The 22,459-nt window shown below is 46.1% G+C and overlaps 1 protein-coding gene and 1 long non-coding RNA gene across 2 annotated transcripts in view; both read left to right on the top strand.

The window, feature by feature from the left end:
- The window catches only part of LOC135368811 (uncharacterized), a 342,797-nt gene that overhangs the window by 36,132 nt on the left and 284,206 nt on the right, over positions 1–22,459 (top strand). The gene's annotated exons all lie outside the window — the stretch shown is intronic.
- LOC135367941 (adrenocorticotropic hormone receptor-like) lies at positions 11,715–12,887 on the top strand. The gene has a single exon (XM_064601037.1). It carries the CDS (start codon positions 11,735–11,737, stop codon positions 12,803–12,805), a length of 1,071 nt encoding a protein of 356 aa, XP_064457107.1. The 5' UTR covers positions 11,715–11,734; the 3' UTR covers positions 12,806–12,887.

Raw genomic sequence — 22,459 nt, 5'->3', positions numbered from 1 at the left:
GTCAGTCTTGGGAAGTAACCTAGTTACAGTAACTATAGTTACCGGGAAAGTAACTGTAACTAACTACTCTCTTCCTCAGAGAGTACCTTTCAAATGTAAATAGTTGCCTGCGTCAATACAGTGACACGCGCATCGGAAAGTAACTCAGTCACAACTTACTTGTAACTGTAACATGGCGAGTTACTATTTGAGACGAGCAACTCTACCTGTATCTCGGTTACTTTTTTTCGTGCAGCAACTGTAGCTAGCTTTTAGTTTAACCTTCCAAATGACTAATTTTAACCGTTACTCTCAACACTGCCGATCTGTTCCGGCTGCGTGCATTCGATATGTTGGAAAAAAGAATCGCTGTTATCTTCGAAATGAAAATATTAACGATTTTATGTGTCTTATGTCTACTCACCCTTACAAAAAAAAAAAAAAAGTCGTCCGAACAATGAGGCAAAAATAGAAACGTCCAACGAAAAGGTCGTCGCACTGCTCCTCCTCACACCTCATGGAAAGATAGCGACAAAACTCGCCAAAGCGTGGACCCACCCCAGTCGATGGGTATTTGCTTTCACTCGGGAAAACACGCCCAATGAGGACAGAGGAGTTAATGAAGACGTCCACTGAACAAATAGGCTGTGGCCTCAAGACGAGCTCAGTGGGCCGATGTCGAGCGACACGTTCTAATACCGCAACCCCAGAGTCGAAGGAAAAAAAAAAGAAAGAAAAGAAAAACAAAAAGAGTTAAGCAATAGGACACGAAAAGTTAGTCAAAGCTCTTGATTGGCATTGAGTCAATCTGTGAGGGAGTCTTGGTTAACGTTCAAGTAATCATGCGATCATATATATAGTTGTCTGGCGACGTATAAAGCCGCGAATTATCTATATATAGGGTAGTCATGTTTCAGATGGACGGGTGCGACGCAGGAAACTTATTCTTTTTTCGTTTTTTTTTCTATAATCAAACTCAAACTCAAACTATTTTTTTCCCCTTCCTCTGTAGTTGTGGCTTTGATTTCATTTCCTTCTTTGCAATTGAACACTCCTGGGACAACACAAAATATATATAGTCCTACCAGCTCTCGTATAGCGTTGTGGTTAGGATGATCGCCTTCCACGCAGAGACTATATATAGAGTGACGGGGTTCGAATCCCGGCCCTGGCTGTGCTGTCGATCGTTTTCCGGCAGACTTTACAGACAGTTCCTCCTGAAGTCGGCCCATGACGCATACTAACCCGGGACCCGATTTTCCTAAAAGTACAACGTTCCCTCCGCTTACTTTATCGTGGTCGCATGCCTTATAGTCAACCATGCGCAGGCCCAACGATAACAAGAAAAGATGTTTCTATGCTGCTGATATCGCTAATAATGCTGTGAACTCCTTCAAAAAGATGACTATAATCTTGCTACGCAAAACTTCCGGTGACGAACTTCAATATTAGAAACGGATGCAAACAGCGTAAAACAACATACATTTGTCCCGTTGTGCACTGTTTTCATTCACTTGCGATGCATTCACCAGCTTCTCAAACCTCCTCTGCAATTCGTGTACTTATGCAGTTAGGGTTCCGGGTTTTTCGGAGTTTATTTCTGGGCGTTACTGGAGGATGTTTTTCGGAGTTTATTGTTTTTTTTTCTAAAAAAACGGAGTTTTTCGGAGCGTATGATTTACAGCTCAGTTAATATCCGAAATTCGGAGAAAACTTGACGACGCACGCACAGTTGTGCAGCGAAAACGCAGTTCTCACATTTATTGCTTCACCACTAAAGAGACACCAGCTTAACAATACATTTCCATACCTGCCAACTCTCCCGATTCATCCGGGAGATTCCCGGATTCGGACCGGTTTGTACGATTCTACGGCCGAGAAGCAAATCTCCCGGAAAATGCAGTGTCCCTCTCTATATCTCAAACGCCTGCTTTTCTTCTGGGCACACAGATGAAAACGTCAATCCAGTACCAGCCCAATTGCCGTCGGCATCGCTGCCGCTTCCTGTGTTACGCCTATGTTAGAGCCTCTGTGTTACGGAGTTCAGGTGTTCTGGTCATAGTTCTAGTTCTAGCACTTCTAGTTTCCGTGCATTTCCTCCATGTTTTCGGGCGACAAAGGTGCCTTTGCACTATAGCTGTTTCGACCTTGCGTACCTCGCAAAGAGAACCTCGACCTCGCAAAGAGAACAGAGACGTAGTTTTGTGACCTCACGTTCTTTTGAGAACGTGTCATAGCCTTGTCGCAGCTTGACACCCAGATAGTTTCTTGGAGAGGGCAAAGTCTGTTGTGCCTGACAAGCCTACTGGGGTAAAGTGTGCTCGTGTTACGAAAGCCACCCAACATCGGCTTTCTCCTACCCCCCCCCCCCCTCCCGCACTTTTGAAATCTCCCTAATTTGGATGTTCCCAAGTTGGCAGGTATGCATTTCGCGCGACGCACGCTGAGGTGTTCCGCAATTCCAAATGCACCCTTTCCGTGTGCAGTGCTCACTGTTACGCGGCAGTACTTACTTACGACAACCTCTGCATCGCGATCGCGGGACGATGTGAACTCGTCGAAATCAGGGTACGCCTTGACGTAGTCGCAGGGCAGCTTTCGCTTGCGTCCCATCTTGTCGTCAGCACCGCAACTAGTTGCCCATTCAAAAAGACCGCTCCGTATGACCTCGGTTCGATGCTTATTTTAGTGCTTAGGTCACGTGTAGGACAAGGAAATCGGGAAAGAGACTGGGGGAAAACCCGGGCGGTGAATCCTCAAGTGGTCGAGATGACCGACGAAGAGAACCCTAGATCACGGAAACCATTATTATGTTGCGGCGGGGCCGGTATCCGAGGTCAGGAGAAACCAGGACACAAAAGGAGGCCAAGAACAATAACCCGGTTATCAGGGAAAACACCTGCCAAGCGGAGTTTTTCGGATTAATCCGACTTGCTTAAACTTTTACCGGAGTACGTTTTTCGGATTTTTTCGGATAAGTCCGAAAACCTGGAGCCCTCTTCTGCCCGGACTGTATGCATGCGCTTGGGAGTCAAAATGGCGGACTCCGTATAGCAGACGACGCGGGTGTCCTTACCCTACACAACGGGAGCCACTATTGAGGCGCCCTAGTTCAATGGGCATTGGTTCTAATGGTCATTGAAGTCTGTCCGTGAAGCAGGAGAGAAAAGGCCTGATGGAAAGTAACTGTTCAGAGGCTGGAAAACACTAACTGACCGGCATGACACAAGCCTCAAGCAGCGTGCCCGTATGACTGCCTATAGGTTGCAAAATATGAGAACATTATGTCTTCTGCTTGAATATCCAGTTGACGCAACTCATCAATTTCAGTTAATGTTTTTCGACAGAAATGGCAGCAGTCTGTTACTATAGACTGCATGTTAACAGCATGCAGTGTGTGTACAGTGGTGGTAGAAAAATATGCTTTGGACAAATTATTAATAGGGAATAGGCAGGAGCACGCACGATTACAACCTAAATCCCAATCAGACTATTGGTCACTCACCTATACTGATTGAGTGAATAGCTGGGCGCTCCGACCTGATGTCTTTGTTGACCGAAATGAGAAAACTTTCGAACGTCATGGGACACCTTTGACCGAACTGAGATTTCGAAATGTAATTAGACACTTGGGGATTAAAGGATTAGTGAGTCTAAGGCGGCTTTGACCGAAATAAGATACAATCGGATGAGAGTGGCCGACCAAGGCGCTGTATCTCCTATTCCATGCTCCGGAATGGTTGGTGGGTTGGGTCTGTCCTCTCCCTCAAATGTCACATCATTCATGTTCTATATCTCATGCGGGAACAATGGTGGCGTGCATCATCGAATACGGGTTCAGCTCCTTCGGGTGTTACTGCCCTTAGGCAGTCCATCCCAGAGCTGCGGCATCACGGAGAGGGAGAAATGCTAAGCCATCTAGCATTCCAATGAAGTGGCGAAACACCTCATCTTCCTTTTACTTGACTGTGAGTCATCGCTGTTGTGTCGTTGCCCAGGTACCTTGGCACAGGTGAAAAAAGAAAAAAGAAAAAAAGAAGCAGCTCCTTGTCCGGCCGTCTTTACTGAGAATAGCCTTCACCGCGTTCATGGCGCCATTTTCAAATGCGGTGATAATAACTAGAGTTGTGCGAATAGCAAAATTTCCATTGCGAATAGTTTATAAATATCTCACTTTCATTGCGAATCGAGTCCGAATAATTTCTTCAGATGGCAAATCGCATTCGAATAATCAGAAAAGTCTCAATTCGAATAATTTCGAATACCTCATGGTGAAATGTTTTGTGGTGTTGTGCTCATTAGCTGATGTTCTGCTCCAAACATGTGGGCCTTTTCAACAAGGCATAACATATCGTGATAGTATGTATGGTAGACTGCAATAGTGGGATGAACTGTACCTGCTTTGTGTGCATCTCCTCATTTCTATGTTTACATTGCGAATTTCCTGTTCTTTTTTTTAGAAGCTGCACATATTTCACAAGCGTGCGATTCAAGAGTACGCGCAGACGAAAACGCTTCTTACTCTGGTTACTATAGGATGTTCGGGTTTCTGTTTGGGATGTTCGGGACATCTGTTGCCGAACATAACTCTCAAAGTTGGGAGTACATTTCCTGGAACTTGCAATGCCCAGCGTATAGTGTTGACCATGAGTTCACAAAATTTGCAGACTTTAGTGACATAATATTGTAAACAGTATAAAGCGGGCCTCACCTAACGCTCGAGAATAATGAGGTGAAGCCGACTTGCAGAATGGATCCGCGCACCAAAAGAGCAATGGCAGCAACGTGAAGTGGGCTTCACCTATCTCTTAGATGTAATGAGGCGAAGCCCACTTCTTGCAGAATGGCGATAACGATGCCTCGCTTCAGTTGTGAATCAGTACTATTAGAAAAATCTTCGGAAATTTCGAATACTGAAAATGGGTTGCGCATGGTATTCAAACAGCATCCGAACAGCATTAGATATCCGTCTCATATTCGAAATTTGTAATATGCGCACAGGTCTAATAACAACCCCCCCCCCCCCCTCCCCATCTGGAGAGTGCATCATTTTTCTCGCGCTACACTCTTCGAGGACGACACGAAGACGTTCTACGTAGGCTTCTTGGGTTTTCGACGCATACAGGCGTACACTCTTAAAAATGATGGTGGTGGTGATGGTGAAAGGGCTTGCCGTTGTCGGCCTCACGTATGTGGGCAACGTCACGACTGACGCCCTGGGGAAATGTGCGTCCTGGGCCGACTTCTAGGGGAACTGTGCGGACATATGTCTTAAAAATGAACTTCACCACATAGCACGCTCCTACACTCTTAAAAATGAACTTCACCACATAGCACGCTCCTAGCCAACCATCATCCCGAATGACAACGTTCTCGCGCTAGATTTGTTGAAAACGGGAGGAGGAGCCTATTTTGTGCCATTATGCACGGCACAAAATAGGCTCCTCCTCCTGTTTTCAACAAATCAGGGTCGAGAACGTTGTCATTCGGGATGGTGGTTGGCTAGGAGCGAGCTATGTGGTGAAGTTCATTTTTAAGAGTGTAGCCAACCATCATCCCGAATGACAACGTTCACCCCCTTGGTTGCGCCGAAAACGGCGGGGGGGGGGGGGGGCGTACGCCATTTTGTGGTATTATCAAGTTCATAATTGCTACAAAAAAAAAGGCGTACGCTTTTTCATCAAATCAAGGGAGAGAACGATGTCATTCGGGATGACGGTTGGCTAGGAGCGTGCTATGCGGTGAAGCTCTGTTTTTACACTCTTAAAAATGAACTTCACCGCATAGCACGTTCCTAGCCAACCATCGTCTCGAATGATATCGTTATCTGCCCTGATTTGTTGAAAAAGGGAGGAGTACGCCTTCCCGTGACAATTATGAACAGCATAAGTGTCACAAAAAGGCGTACGCCTCTCGTTTTCAACAAATCGGGGCAGATAACGATATCATTCGAGATGATGGTTGGCTAGGAACGTGCTATGTGGTGAAGTTCATTTTTAAGAGTGTAGAGTGTAGGCGACAGAAACAGGGGCCTCTTCGACTACTGCTATATGTTCAACATTTCACTAAAACACTGTTACCAAGCTGCCTCGCCCTGTTGGGACATCCCTCTAATTCGCAGGTTTCAAAAATAAGAAAAAGGTTTCTGGTTGGAGATAGATGACCACCTGCTCGACTACGAATCTGGAGAGAACTCCAATCACCATCTGTTTCTTCTTCTTGTTTTTGAAAATGACTGTAGGGCGTTCCACGAGAGTTTATTAGATAGAGCTTACATCCATTTATCTTGTTGGGACGAATTAAACTCCAGCTACATGAAAGTTTCGAGTTCGTATAGAATGTTTCTGCGACGCGTGAAGGATACGCGGAATAATTTATCCAGCCGGAGTTTTATTTCAGCACGCTATTAAAACGAGTGTCATTCATGTTTATAGAACGCAACTGAATGGAAGGTACGGTTCAATTAGTGGGCTCGCCCGATAAATTAAGACTTTTTATTACATCTGATGTCAGAAGAACATACATAGATACGTTTTATACAGAGTGTCCCAGAAAAGGTGTCATTTAATAATAATAATGATAATAATAATAATAATAATAATTAAAAAAAACTACACCACCTAGAATCATGCGGTCAACTGCATTTGTTTTCACTAGGCTTTTGCTACTTCCTGATGTGAATGTCATGTAACGTAAGCTTAATTAATAATAATTAATTTCATAAAATTTTGCCAACTGAGCTCGGAAGCTTGCCAAGTAAAGGTCACTTTTTTACCCCACCAACGTGAAGAGCGTGCTGAATTTACTCAAATGCATGATAATCGACAGGGATATTGAGGAGCTATTCTATCGGATAAAAAAAAAAGCCGAACATCATGCTTTACGCGCCAGGAATTTTTCAGCGCAATCGTTGTCAGTCCGACGAAAGGAGGTTGGAAACCTGGCGCATGGCGGGATAGTAGGAAGAGATAACACAAGCATGGCTTATCGCATCTGGCTTCCGCTGGGATCATGCCCTCCCTTTCCCAATTTCAGGAACTGTCACTTTTTCTACCATCACTCTGTGGGCTGGTTTCCAACCTCCTTTCGTCGGACTGACAGCGACTCCGCGCAAAAAAGTCGTCGCCCGCTATGCTCGTGGAGCTCCGAGGAGCATGATGTTCGGCCATTTTTCCGATGGGATAGCTCCTCAATATCCCTTTGAATTATCATGAGTTTGAGTAAATTCGGCACGCTCTTCACATTGGTGGGGTAAAAAAGTTACATTTACGTTGCAAATTTCCGAGTTCAGTTCGCAAAAATTGTCATACGTTACATGACATTCACTTTCGGAGGCGGCAAAAACCTGGTAAGAGCAAATGCCGTTGAGTGCATGATGCTAGGTGTCGTAGTTTTTTATTATGATCTAATGACACGTTTTCTGGGACACCCTGTGTACACTCACACTTTTATTTCTCTGCATTAAAATGCTAGAGAAGTGCAGATGTGCCTTGCTGGTTTAAAAAAGAGAGAAAGAGAGAGAGAGAGAGAAATATGAGGTTCTTCAGAGCAATTGTATGCGCTATAATACGGAGAAAACATCAGCAGCTAAAAGTGTTGTTTGCATACATGAAGCTCCAGACAAAGAACATACAGCTATAGCTCACTTTTATCATATGTCGAATAACCATAACACCACGAATGATGCACAGAATCTTCTTCAACCAGCATTACCGCCAGTTTTTTAAGAACAAGAAGTTTAAAACAAACAAATAACAAACTTGGGTTCATTGCACAATCACTCGATTAAAGCCGTACGACTTCATTTTTAGAGTACGGTGTGTAAAATACCAGGAAAAAACAAACAAACAAACAAACGTACACGTACATATATCTGAGTGAACGACACGTTTGTGTTCGAATATTGATCCCGTTGACCGCCACGTTGATCTCGAATACGTGTGATGTAAGCACGACAGTTAGGGCGTAGAAACAGCTAACTCCATTGTCAAATTGAATTACGGCAGTCATCGGAACCTCAGCCTCGTCGGAGCCCCAGAGCCTTTACTGTCCTTCATTGTCGGCACTCAACTTTTTCCCGCTCTGCGGCTAATGTGTATATAGGACCACGGAATCCTTTTAATGTCCCCTCTCCGATATAATGCAATTTGCCGAAACGTGAGGCACGCTCCATTAGTTCCCTGGCGGTATTTTCCTTGGTCTCTTTTCTTGTTTTACCATAAACGCTCCATATAAGGACATGTTACCAAAAGAATAACGGTATATCGCCGGAAGAACGCAGAACTGTTGCATGGGGAAGACGCGGTGACCTCAAAACTCGGAGCTATATACGACGCTCATTCAATTTAGAGATGTTTGTATCCACCATTCGCATCGGATATGACGTGCCGTGCCCATACTTCCATAACACCTCCCCCCGCTCCCCCCAAAGCTTCACTGGTGACGGCAAAATACTTTCAGCGAGTATATATGGTGCGCCATAGAAACGTACGCAAAAGAAATGACAGAGGGCGAATAATACAGAAGGCTGTTGATGGATGGTTGCTGGAATGATAGAGAGTATATAGTATCACACGGATCTTTATTTCATTCTCTCGGGGGTGTTCTCGGAGACATACACATAATGCACGCTCCTTTATTTGTTTTTGTTTGGTCTCTCTTTTTGTTTTTCGTTGGGCCGCGAAACTTCTTATATGCGATCCTGATGCAATAATGGCTGTCATTAGTCACGTTTAGTGCGGAAGGACTGCGAAAGTTCCCCCCTTTAATCCCCGTGTATGATTTATGTCTTTATAAGAGGCCGCTGATGTGCTGAGCGTGATGCATAACACTTTCTGTAGCAGAAAAGCAAGGCACACGCTATAACTACGTTATTTTATACGGAGTCGCTAGGCCGGCGACCGTGCTGATAAATTTCCGCAGCGTACACTCTTAGAAGTGGTGATGGTGATGCATTCTAAGAAAAAAAGGAGTAAAACGTGGAGTAATTGCAGCTTCTACTCCCCTAGTCTGCAATTACTCTCAATTTTAGTCCCCTAACCCAACATTTAGTCCCGACATTTACTCCCCAGGTCTGCAAATTGTCACTAAACTTCGCGAATTGTCTCCTGAATGCAACAGTCTACGTAAATATGTGCCCTTGGTCAATTTGAACAACATAAGGCTGTATAACTCAGCCAACGTAGCAATTTTCCAGCCGCCCAGAGTAGGAAACAGTTAGCGCATCTTTCTTCGCAAATTGTGCCTTAGTATGGCGCAACATTTTATATCACTCGATATATCACCGTTGACGGTTTGCTTCGAAGTATTTTCATGCATGCGCACCAATTATGTACCTGGAACTCTTACAACAGCGCGTGAAATGCGGTCTCCACTCTGTGACATTCATTTTCTTCCGTGCATTTACTCCCGAATGGGACTATTTTTTGTGGCAATGCAATTACTCCCCAAAAGGAGTAAAAGTACTCCTTTTTTTCTTAGAGTGTGGTGCTGGTGAAAGGGCTCGCCATTGTCGGCCTCACATAGGTGGGCAACGTCACGACTGACGCCCTGGGGGAATGTGCGTCCTGGGCCGACTTCTAAGGGAAGTGTGCCGACCTATGTCGGCCCCATCCATGTTGTGTTATGTACACTCTTATAAATGAACTTTGATCATCTCTGTCCCCCACGCCTTCCTGCTGTCCTCTCTCCATCTGTCCACATCTGTACGCCGCTCGTAGCCACAGTTGCTTCGCGGCGCTAACACGGAACAAAAAAAAAAGAAAGAACTTCACCGCATAGCACGCTCCTAGCCAACCATAATCTCGAATGATATCGTTATCTTCCCTGATTTGTTTAAAACGGTAGGCGTACACTCTTAAAAATGAACTTCACCGCATAGCACGCAACTAGCCAACCATCATCTCGAATGATATCGTTATCTGCCCTGATTTGCTGAAAACGGGAGGCGTACGCCTTTTCTGTGACAATTCTGAACAGCATAAGTGTCACAGAAAAGGCGTACGCCTCCCGTTTCCTACAAATTAGGGCAGATAACGATATCATTCGAGGTGATGGTTGGCTAGTTGCGTGCTATGCGGTGAAGTTCATTTTTAAGAGTGTACGCCTTTTTTTTTTTGTGTGTGTGACAATTATGAACAGCATAAGTGTCACAAAAAAAGGCGCACGCCTTCCGTTTTCAACGAGTCTGGACAGATAACGATATCTTTCGAAATGACGGTTGACTAGGAGCGTGCTATAGGTGAAGTTCATTCTTAAGAGTGTACATACCACAACATGAAGGAGGCCATGTCTACACTCCAAAAACAGGGCTTCACCGCATAGCACGCTGTGCGCCAACCATTGCCACGAATGATACACTCTTAAAAATGAACTGCACCGCATAGCACGCTCCTAGCCAACCATCATTTCGAATGATGTCGTTATCTTCCCTGATTTGTTGAAAACGGGAGGTGTACGCCTTTTTTGTGACAGTTATGAACAGCATCAGTGTCGCAAAAAAGGCGTACGGCTCCCGTTTTCAACTAATCAGGACAGACAACGATATCATTCGAAATGATGATTGGCCAGGAGCGTGCTATGCGGTGAAGTTCATTTTTAAAAGTGTTGGGTTATCGCTTCGGATTCGAGGAGAGAAGGGGGCGTACGCCTTTTTGTGGCACTTAAGGTATATGGTAATTGCCATAAAAAGGCGTACGCCTCCCTCTCTCCTCGAATCGAAAGAGATAACCCTATCGTTCGCAGCAATGATTGGCGTCTCTTCGTGCTATGCTGTGAAGCTCTGTTTTTAGAGTGTACAAAGTAACTAATATTTGGCTGGCCAGCCCTTTGATTGATCACTACCGCAGGTTGTTCAGGCATTGATGACACAAGGCTCTGCGTGGGGACTGGTGCAATCACTACAATGCTGGGCTTTGATAAGAGCGTCCTATTGTTGAACGTATCTTTTGCGATCTCGACCAAGATCAAGGGACTGTCCAGGGAAATCTGGCAACCCTATTATGGCACGGTGCATTGTCACTTTGAAGGACGGAAACTTCGTCTGGAAACATCTCGTACGCGTAATGCAGCATTCCCGTTCCCAGAGAATAGAATTGTATTATCTTTTAAAACAAAGAGATGCACAGAAAAGGAAACGGAGATGCACAGAGGGTAGTGGGCCAATTTCTCCATACTTTTCTTTCTTTAAATCAGCCAATCAGCCTGCTTCTAGTGTTAGGACGAACGTGGGCGCGTTCCTTTCATCCAACACTGATGGCTCACATGCATTCCTAGATCGTGGCTTTCAGCAGACCCGCTTCACCTTGTCGCCGAGAGAGGATTTTCTCGTGAAAAAAAAAAAAAAAAAAAAAACAAAACAAAAAAGTGATTGAGGAAGCCAGATTTTTTTAATACTGCGCTCTACTTTCGACTTGCTACTCTCGTGAAGCCCCAGATTTAACCGAAAGCCATTCACCGATATCCTTACGAACATTTGCTCCGTGTCGTGTTTTTTTTTTTTTTTTCTGTCAAAGAAAATGGACATGCCTTGTGCATTAAGTTTTCGCAACTTTGTGGCTTCACGCCACACAGCAAGTCGCGTACAATGTGCAACGGATAAACGGGGAAGGAAATCGGCGAGTGTGGAATGGTCGACGGATCTCTGACGTCAGTGTTGGCACCCGGAGCGTGGTCAACGCGCGCGCAGTGGCGCACGATCGCACGCGCGTCAGTTGGCCGCTATGAGCAGCGCGCGATCCGCGCACTCCTCGACGGTATGGAGCACAACACCACGGAAGCAGCTTTCGATGGGACCCGGAGGAGCGTGTACGCACTGGCAGTGCCGGCGCTCCTTCTGGGATGCTTCCTCTCATTCATCTTCAACGCCGGCGTCCTGCTCTCTGTTCGGTGGCTGCGACGTGTCCTGTCTCCAACGCTGTGCTTCAGTCTCTCCCTTACCTTCGCGGACGCTTACTCCTCCCTTCTGCTCGGGACGGGTCTCTTCGTCAACAGTTACCTTCCGTCCCACGGAGTCTCGCTCGGTCCCAAAGAGGACTGCTTCCGTCTGGGGCTGGAAGCCTTCCGTCTGTCGGGACTCCTGGTGTCTGCCCTGCACCTTCTAGCCCTCGCCGTCAACCACTACTTGGGGATCTTGAGGCCCCTTCATTACGCTTCTACGGTGACGAGAAGAACGTGCGAACTTGTCATCGGCTTCCTGTGGATTGGGCCGATAGTTTTCTTCTTGGTGTACTTCTCCGTGGTTCCCGGGGAAGGTTTTCAGTCCGAGAACTGTTCGAAAGTAGGCTTCTTTCGTCGCAGCCCTTTCAGCGTTACTCTGTCATCGCTGTTCGCGTTGCCCCTTCTCTTTATGATGTTCATCTATTGTCACATCTACGTTGTAATTCGGCACCATCGTTACGGAGTTATTCAGATGGCGTCGTCTAGGCACCTTCGTCGTAACGTGAAAGCAGTCCGTACAACACTGTGCATCCTCGGAACGTACATCGCCTGCTGGATGCCTGCTGTGGTGTTCTTCGTGCTCACTTGTGTTGAGTGTCCGTACCCTATCACGGAAGTGCCTATGGATGTTCGTGTCTCTCTCGGCATATCAACCAATGCACTGATCATAGTCAAAGCACTTGTGGATCCGTTCATCTACGCGGCCAGGATGCCCGAGGTGAAAGACGCCGTGCTTAAGATGATCCACTGCCATCCAGTGCCGAAGACTGCCAACTGTAAGCGCTCGTGTTTGGTGACGAGGACGGATACGTTGACGTCCAGCCTAAGGTTAATGTACATGAGAAGGGGATCGAGCTTGAAGACGAGAACAGAAACCTTTCGCTGCTGAATGTTATGGAAACGTTAAAACGACTTTCTCGCTGAGACTTTAGTGCGTTATTTATACTGTGCAGTGCGGAGGACCAGTCGACAACTTACGTTCATTCCATTTGCTTTTTCTCGAACGAACCTGTGGCGTACACTTTTTCGCGACAGGTGTCGGCGAAGGATTCAGTTGGTTTCGCGAATACGGGCGATATTTTTTTATTAATTTATTTATAGATATACTGTTGGCCCTTGACGAGACATAACGGGAGATATATGGCATCAAAACGAATGTTCAACACGAGCAATTTTTCGTTCAAGTTTATTTATCCATTTAAAGGGCAATGACATTAGAATGCGCACAACTACGTTTACCTGTATTTTTTTTCTATCTGATTGATTGATTTTTAAAAGAAGAAAATTGATTTTTTCATCTGATTCGCTTTGTGTCTTTAGGGTTTCTCATTAACGGCGTTCGCCATTTTGCGGAAGGAATCTGGGTACATCCTCATTAGTTGCGAACTCTATGCAGAGCAAGTCGGACTTATTTAAATCGTTCATTCTAATCCCGAATTAAATCGCTGGTATTTTTTTTTGTAAAGATTTAAATGAGCGCCCCAGTAGTTATTTAAAGTCGCTTTGTAATTAGGGAGCAAACCGTGGCACAGGCTCAAAGTTTTTTGTGTGTATTTTTGTATATTTTTGTACATGTATTATGTATTGCTTGAGTATAGATAACGCTTCGACAAGGCTGAGACAAATAAATGAATGTTACAAAAATCAGCTGTACGTATGTGGGACTATTGGGTACAATGTCAACCAAGTAATAGAAGTAACTTTCGGTGACTCAAATAAGCTGTGTTTTCTCCGCAGTGCACGGGGAAGGCGAGTTTCGTCGCCTTCTCAATTCCTATTCGATTTCGCAACTTCGTTCGTGACACTGAAACTGCCAGCGGGACGTACTCCAGGGAGTTATCCCTTCAATTTCAAGTTTAAAACCATTAATAACATAATGGGAAGAGGGTGATGCGCGGAAGACATTGCACAATCTTCTTCACGTGAGCGACCGGAGAGTCGTAAATTCTATGTAAGAAAAAACTAATTGAAAACAGAATAAAACCGAATCGTATCAGATAAACCCGATTTAGTCCCAATAAATGAACAAAATATAAAAACGCCGTAAAGTCCACGAAGCGGATAGTCAGAATAAAACTCAACTGGTTAGGACCATCTAATTTAAACGACAAAGCTTCATGCAATAACCTGCACTTCGTCGGGTTACCACCTGATAAAAAAAAATGAAATAAAATTGAAATCCAATAAATCAGATTTTTTAAAATTTTGCATAAAAATCGTGATCTCTTGCAACCCTGATTTTGAGCATATCGGTGGAAGAAGTCATTTCGGTGTCGCGCAGAAGATTTTGTGACTTATCGTGACGTATGAGACTGAGCTCCCCACTCAAGTTTATTCTGTATATGGACTTGTTCTGAGTTGCGATGTCCCAGTGGTGTCCGAAACCCAGTCATGGTTCGAGTTCCCAAGAATTCGAAGAAAATCGAACCCTACAAAAAAAAAAAAAAAGACGAAGAAAAATTCGAAGAGGTTCGACAATTTTTCGCAGGACGAGCGGCAGACAAATCTGCAGCTTGCAATTTTGACATGTTTTTGATAAACTGCATGAATAAACGCACTAATATTTTTTACGAAAAAAAGAAATATGTTCATATCTTCAATACGTGCATTCCGTAAACAATGCAGTATGGGGAAATGCATACTGGCGCCGAACGCCACAGAAATCAGACACTGTTCATATCAATCGAAGTAGTATCTCATTCTCGTGCTCGTTCTCGAGAACCGCATAGGATAGAGTTTTCCGCAGTCCAGCCACTTCACTACATTCAGATCTCGTTTCCAATAAAGTAAGCCACGCAGAAAGAACAATTTTTTGTGTGTGTTTACCCCAGGTGTCGTCAGAGTATTGATTGTTTTCAAATCGCTCACTGGCTGCACTATCACAATTCATAAGATAAAGGTAATGACTTTCAGAAAGGTACGGAACAGTACTTGTGTCCCACATGGACCATAAAACCCATTACATCGCGTAGCTCTGCACGTCCTTCATTATTTTATTGACTTTTTACTACTACTTTACTACTTTTAATGACACCGAACAACGCGAGCTATACTCAAAACTTGACGGTTCGTCGAACCAATCGATCCCCAAGGTTCGACCTCGAACTTTTGCGGTTCAAAAAAGAAGAGAAAAAGTTCGCGACATATAGTTGCGAGTTGTCATGCCCGACGATTCCTCCAGCGTATGTCCTACGTGCTCGCCGAGGGAATGCAGTTATGACCAATCGCTAATGGGTTGGCCATGCTTGAATGCGCCCTTTAATATCGCAATTTTGCTCAAGCATCCGTGCCAATCCGATTTGAGGCGTGGATGTAGCATGCTGCCATATGTCGGACTGTAGCATGGTGTGATGTGTGCCAGTGCATGCAGCGATAGTCATATTGCGATCTGCCATTTGGTACATTGGTTTCTGCAGCCAGAAGGGCCAACTCCCCACTCCCCCGTAGTGGTGTATAAAAACTGGTGTTGTATAAGCACATCACTATTGCATAACCCGGGCGTTTATGTTTTAGATTACTTGTTAGTGCCGAAAACGTTCGTTCTTCTATGAGAAATAGACGCGGATAAACACCTGCTGAGTCCGCGCAACAACGAAACATATATCCTATTGGCACGTCCTTCTATTGCCATACGTTCACATACAGAAAGGAGCATGGCGCTAAAAAATTGAAAGCCGGTGTTTCATTCTTCGATAATGTTGTATCGCACAATGGGACTGCAGTGAATAGACTGCAGTGCCGCCAGGCGCAGGGTACCACAGTGCTGCGACATCGAACAGTTATTGATTACACAGAGGAAGTGATTGAGTAACTAAGACTCAGAAGAAAGGCAACGCGCTAGATAGAACGAGACTATTATTGCTTTTTTTTTCTCATAAACGAGAACGAGACACTGCACACGCCTGCCCACGTACGCGCGTGCGGTGTGCGCAGCAGCAGCGTCAGCAAGGGTAAACCATAACCAGAGCAGACGAGCAATGTTCTTCAAAGTTCCCATGCTGCTTTGCGCTGCATCTTTTTATTAGAATAGAATAGAAATAGAAAAAAAAAAGGAAACGTAGGTCGCACTGGTGCAACCACACTCTTAAAAATGATGGTGGTGGTGGTGGTGATGGTGATAAGGCTTGCCGTTGTCGGCCTCACGTATGTGGGCAACGTCACGACTCACGCCCTGGGGGAATGTGCGTCCTGGGCCGACTTCTAAGGGAAAGATGCGCTCCACGCGTCAAGCGTCCTGGAACAGCTGCACTCTTAAAAATGAACTTCACCACATAGCACGCTCCTAGCCAACCATCACCCCGAATGACAACGTTCTCGCCCTAGATTTGTTGAAAACGGGAGGAGGAGCCTATTTTGTCCCATTATGCACGGCACAAAATAGGCTCCTCCTCCCGTTTTCAACAAATCAGGGACGAGAACGTTGTCATTCGGGATGGTGGTTGGCTAGGAGCGTGCTATGTGGTGAAGTTCATTTTTAACAGCTGCAGCCCATCCTTAGCAGTCCCGGCCGACACTGACAGGCTCATGGTCGTCAAACAGCTAGTTGAGGTGCGTCACCCTGGCATACAGGACATCATGCAGAATCACCGACCCTCTCTCCCCACGAAAGATCTTCCCCGTGGTATGCAGACAATGCTCCATCGATTACGCACAGGATCTGCGTTCACGAACTCGCAACTGTGCAAGATCGGCTCCAGGGAGGACCCCAGTTGCGGACACTGTAATCATCCGGAGACAATTGCGCATATCCTGACAGAATGCCGTGCATACCATGCCATGCGGGAAGCCCATCTTCCCCACGCCAGGCCTGGTATACTGACGGACGTCCTCTTCCCCGAAGGTTCTTGTGCGGAACGACTTTCAAAAACTCGCGGCCTCGTGCGCTTTCTCCAAGCAACGGGCCTAGCGGAGAGACCACTCTAGTGCACCTCTCACCTACAGTGTGCATCCGTCCCATCAGTGCCGGTCATCCTGCTTCTACATCACTTTGAAGTCCTCAACTCCCCTTTCTCCCACCTTCTTTTCCTTTTTTTTGGCTATAGTCGTGACGATGCCCACTTGAGTGCGGCCAACAACGGCAAGCTACCTCGACACCCCCCCCCCCCCTCATTTTTAAGAGTGCAGCTGTTCCAGGACGCTTGACGCGTGGAGCGCATCTTTTTAAAATCGTGTATATTCACTCACATAATAACTAGCGGTGAGCGCGGATAATATAAACAGTGTCCGCATCCGCACGTTATTAGCGCATGTCAGATCCACATCCGCGTTGGTTGTAATAGATGTATCCGCAGCATCCGCGTTCATTGCATTTGTCGGTGCAAATGTCGGCTGCAGTAATTCTTGTTTGCGGGGAAAAAAATGCGATATCTTCGGGCACCGCAGGGGCACGTGATGTTGACCGCATTTTATCAGCGCAGGATATATTGCGCGGATATATAACCGCATTCGCGCACCCTTCTAATAATAGCCTACAGGTAACAGGGTGGGGTATGCCATCATTATCTATTGTTATTATTGTTGACTGCTGGTCGTTACAGAGTGAGAGCTCTGTTGAAGAGCGAGTGAAGCGGCTCTTCGAGACAAGCGGCAATAAATAGATGCTCCCAAGTGCCGCGCGAATATTCGAATTCTTCGAATATCGAAGAGAATGTTTATATGTTAGATTCTAATTCCGAGCCGAATACGAACTTCGGTATTCGAATCGCGAATGGAATCGAATGCCTCTTGCATATCGAATACTATATATGGTGTTTTCACATGACGTCAAACGAACGCGGTTGGTCGCCATGGTATAGTGGTCACTTTTTCGGAGCAGCTTCGGAGATTATCTAGCATTTGCTCGAAAATAGAACCCGCATAGGCCCGCTTCCCGCCAATGGACAACCGACATTCTTCCCCCCTCTATGTTGAGCAGAGTTGATCCAACGCTCGCTTTCCGCACGCCACGAAACACTTCTCGTCAAGATGCTGCATTAATCCACCGAATGCGCCTCGATGTGGCCTTTACAGCTCAGTGGCGTTACCGCTTGAGACAAGTTGACTCTCCCACCTGCCGCCACTGTGGTGTTCTTGAGGATCTGGAGCATATTCTTCTTCGTTGCTCCCACTACCAACCTTCCCGAACCACACTCTCCGAGTCTCTTCGTCAGCTGGACTCTCGCCCCTTCTCCCTATCGAAATTGCTTCGTCCCTGGCCTAATCCAGCCCAGCAACGCTCTGCGCTCAAAGCTCTTCTGAGTATTTCTGGACACCATCGTACTTCGATCGTTATTGTGAAAGGGCTCGTTATTTTATTCCCCACATTCCCACCAGCAATGGGGTAGAGTATCGTCTGTGGCAGACATGTACAAGATACTCAAAAATGTATTTAAGATAAGATAATAACTACTAACGTTGTAATGTAATTAAGATAGAGTATAAATACATGAAAATTAAAGTAATTAAGATAGAGTACAAAATACTTCAAAAAATATTTGAAATACAATTAAGATACTATTTATCCTTGAACGCAAAAAGTCACCGGTCACTGGCCAATGCGGCTAGTCGCCACTATGTGAAATGAATCACCTAAACCCCGCGTAACGCAAGCCGCCGCTGTGTGATAGGAGTCACCTAAACATAAGTCACAAAAAAGATGACAAAGAGATAGCACATAACTCCACTAAGTTTATGTGACCCAGAACAAAGCAAACTTCTAGCAGGTGCCTGCTCGGCGAGATCAGAATTCGGCGTCACCACGTCAGGGCACACGTATTAGAACCCTCACTCGCCAAGGATTAGTACACACGGGGCACGATCTCTAAATGGAGACTTCCAAGAAGGGCCAATGCCCGGGTCAAGTCCGGGGGACTCAGGGAATTTCTAATGAACAAGCAAGATAATGGAAAGACAAGACACAGAAAGTTTGAGAGGGAGATCCAAAATATGTAATTAGAATATCGAGTAGAAAATACCATAAAATGTATTTTAAATAGAGTACAAATACACAAAACAAAAAAATATTGAGTAGAGTACCAAAATATCACAAATTGTATTTAAAATACAATATTTTAAATACAATACTCCAAATACGTGCAAGTCTTGCCTGTGGCGATGAACATCCCCACTCTCCAAAGCCAAAAATAAAGTTTTTTTGCTCGAAAACGAAACCTCGAATGGTGTTTAAAAATCCGGTCGCTCCGTACCCATCTTTTATCCCGCGAAGACACTTCGTCATTGTCGTTCTCACATTTTCTTTTACGAAAACTATGGTTGTCGCATTGAAAAATAGCGCAGTTTTGGTCATCTTTCAACGCCGCTAGCACGAAAAGTGACCACCAGTGGGTGGAGCTTACGAGATGACGCGTCACCGCCACGTCACAATGTGACGTAGGTGAAAACTCCCTACGCGAATTGTTGCCGGGAAAAGGGCTACGCGAGAACAAACAATTAATCTACAGCAAAACCGCCTGAGTCCTGTTTACGTACACCAGTAGACTGTCGCAGCTCACTGTTTTGTCCTCGAATGCACCATCTTCTGAATGCATACTCACAGAGATTTGGCGTTTGTATACTACTGCAAATTAAACTCTATCTCTCCTCTGCTAACGTTTCCTGCACGCCACTTGATTTCCACTCCTCCTATGCGTACAAACCGTTCTATTTTGCAGCTATTCGCTTCGTATAGGCTCCGGTTCATACAGTTATTCGCTTCAAATTCGAATGTCCAAATCGGCTGTTCGCTTCGTATTAACCTCTGTGAAGTGGGGCAGGGTCCTGTGGCTACCACGGGGAAACATCCCACGTCATCATCACTATACCATTTATTGATGTTGTTGTTCAGTTGTTATTGTATTCGCCTCGGTTTTCAAACCACTATTCGCACGAGTTTAGTGTTCACTAGAGTCACTAAATAAGGTTCAGAGTACCGACACTCAGGCAAAAGGGTGAGCTGGAGCCGCCATGTTGTTTCCTTTTGACCTCCAGCGCCATCTACGGAGCGCTCTTCGAAGTGTTGTCTTCTTCCACTGCAGAACTTCACCTTCACCTCTTTCTACAGCCGAAGAAGAGGTGGGGCTGGGGGGTCAAACGGAAACAACATGGCGGCTCCAACTCTCCCTTTTGGCTCAGTGTCGATACTATGAAGCGTACCTTATTTAGTGACTCTAGTGCTCAGGAGTCTGAGTAGATGTAAACCTAGATGTAGATGTAGTAGATGTAGGGTGCCTGCATGCGCGGAGGAGGAGAACGCGCATGCAGGCACCTTATGTACATGGGCAGCAATAGGCCGTGCATGCAGTGCCAACGTCAACGGGGGGGGGGGTCAATTTCCCCCCAGACGTCCGCCGAGGGGGCGCACAAAGGTCGGATGGCTGGGAGTTCACGGTGTTTGGCGTCCCACCAACCGATGACAGTGGATCATCAGCTTTTCATTCATTCCGTTGTGCCGTGTTTCGTTTCGGGGCGTCATGTGCCTAGGGAACACCCACGGAACGCATTACTAAAGAAGTTGTGTGGTACGGGCGGGGGGGGGGGGGGAGGGGTTGCAAATCTCGGGGTGTGCCCCCCCCCCCCGCCGCCCCCAGGACCAAAAAGTAGACGCCGGCTCTGCGTGCAAGTATAAGGTCAGCTCTGTGGACATCTCTCCAGTGTTCTTCTCTTCCATGTGGCTCGTGGAGCTACTTCATTGGCCCCCTCCCCAGTTTTTTTCCATCCCATGTGGGCCGTGGAGCTACCTCATTGGCCCTCTTTCCCCAATTTTTCTTCTCTCCCACGTGGCCCGTTGAGCTACCTCCAGTGATTTCCCCAGAAATTCACTGCTGGGGGGGGGGGGGTGCCGAGCTTTCAAGGGGGGGTGTGGGGGAGGGTGCTTGGTGAAGGTTGCACTTAAGGAATTTTCTTAGACATGGAAAGAATCGTGGAACAATGGTGACATCTCTGCAGAGCTTTCCCGTTTTATTTGTACATGTTACTACGTTAGAACCCAGTACATTAGAATACAGATTCATTATGAACGGCATTTCAACATTAAGGTGCATAATCACACGACGAACAAAGACTAGCACCTTGTCTCACGAAGCTCAATGAATACCTAGCACACAGATTGTACAAATGCATGGTACGATCATCTGCATGACTGTGGTCCTACAGCCCAAGTTTGACAGTACAGGATGTAATTCGCTGCACCGGACTCTCTACCAGAACGTGTTGGTGGCCGAGCTGGGTGGGGTCACCTGAGAAATTTCAGGGGGGGTGTTGCAAAAATGCAGAGGGGGTGTACACCCCTCTGGGGGAGGTGTAGGGAAATCCCTGTCTACCTCACTGGCCCTCTCCCAAGCAAGGGGGTAACAGCTCAAGATGAGGCGTACGTGGGTCCTGCTGTGATCCAATGCGTCGTTCCCATTTCTGTTTCCCCTTTTCTACGAATACGCCCTTACTCTTGCCTCGTGAGTGAACGACACTTTTGAGACCTTGTCTGTGCTTGTCGTTTTTTTGTCCCCTAGTCTCGGGTTTCTAAGTTATGGACACTTCGTCACATGCTCTCTCTGAACTTTACCCTCTGTCACGCACAAAGACAAACGCAGAGCAGCTTGAGTCACCGCTTGGCGGCTTATCCAGGTAGTCCGAGAAATATTTATAGGCTGCATAGGCTATATTTATAGGCTGTATATGCGTCTTAAGCCTGGCACTAACATTATTGATAAGATATGTATAACTCGCGAAAAGTAGGTGACTCGACGATGTACAGGCGTCCCTGCCGCTTTCTTATACAGACCTGCATGCGACCATTGTTCGACGTGCGTTTCCCGCGCTCTTTTCCGCTGCTTGCGTGCTCGTGTTATTGAGCACATTTGGAGGGTGATGACGTTCAAGTTCGTGGCCCGCATGCTGCGCACGACGCAATGGAGGATAAAACGTGCTGCAGCGTTGCTCTTCTAGCAATTCTGTCGCCGCAGGGAATCCTCTAACGGTGTTATTACAAGCACGAGACCTGTTGACAGGGCCGTAACCAGAGGGCTTTCGAGGCTCTACCCATATTAGGGAGTGCCTTTTTGGGGTTAAATGCATTTCTCAGATTCGGGGGGAAGAATGTCTGTTGTCCATTGGCGGGAAGCCAGGGGTGTCACTAGGCGTCGCAGAATTGAACGGCGGTCTCCTCTCAGCAGGACGATACTGGTCCGTTTCCGATACGAGAGTGCTGCTTCTGCGGCCAAAGCCAAAAATAAAGTTGTTGTTATTCAGATTCGGGGGGTAAAAATCGGGTGCTATTTTTAAATCTGTAATTCGGGGAGAAATCGGGCGATTATTGTGAGTGAGTGAGTTTATTGTGCCTTCGGGTGTTCTTGTTTTCTCCTCTTGTCTATCAAGTCCTTTCCTAATCTCTCTCTCTCTCTCTGTTTTTGTTGTTGCGGGATTGTGACCTTCCAGCGGTAATCCCCCGAAGGCATAGACAGTGTTGACACACATGGGTGTATTGCTGGGAACGCAAGTGACCCATTCTGGAAAAGTCACTTGAGGATTTCATAGTGACTGGAATTCGGGGAGAAATCTGGTTTAACCCCAA

This window comes from Ornithodoros turicata, chromosome 9 (assembly GCF_037126465.1).
Source record: "Ornithodoros turicata isolate Travis chromosome 9, ASM3712646v1, whole genome shotgun sequence".
NCBI classification, from domain to species: Eukaryota; Metazoa; Arthropoda; class Arachnida; order Ixodida; family Argasidae; genus Ornithodoros; species Ornithodoros turicata.
The sequence above is the reverse complement of the archived record's forward strand: the minus strand, read 5'-3'. Positions and strand labels throughout refer to the sequence as shown.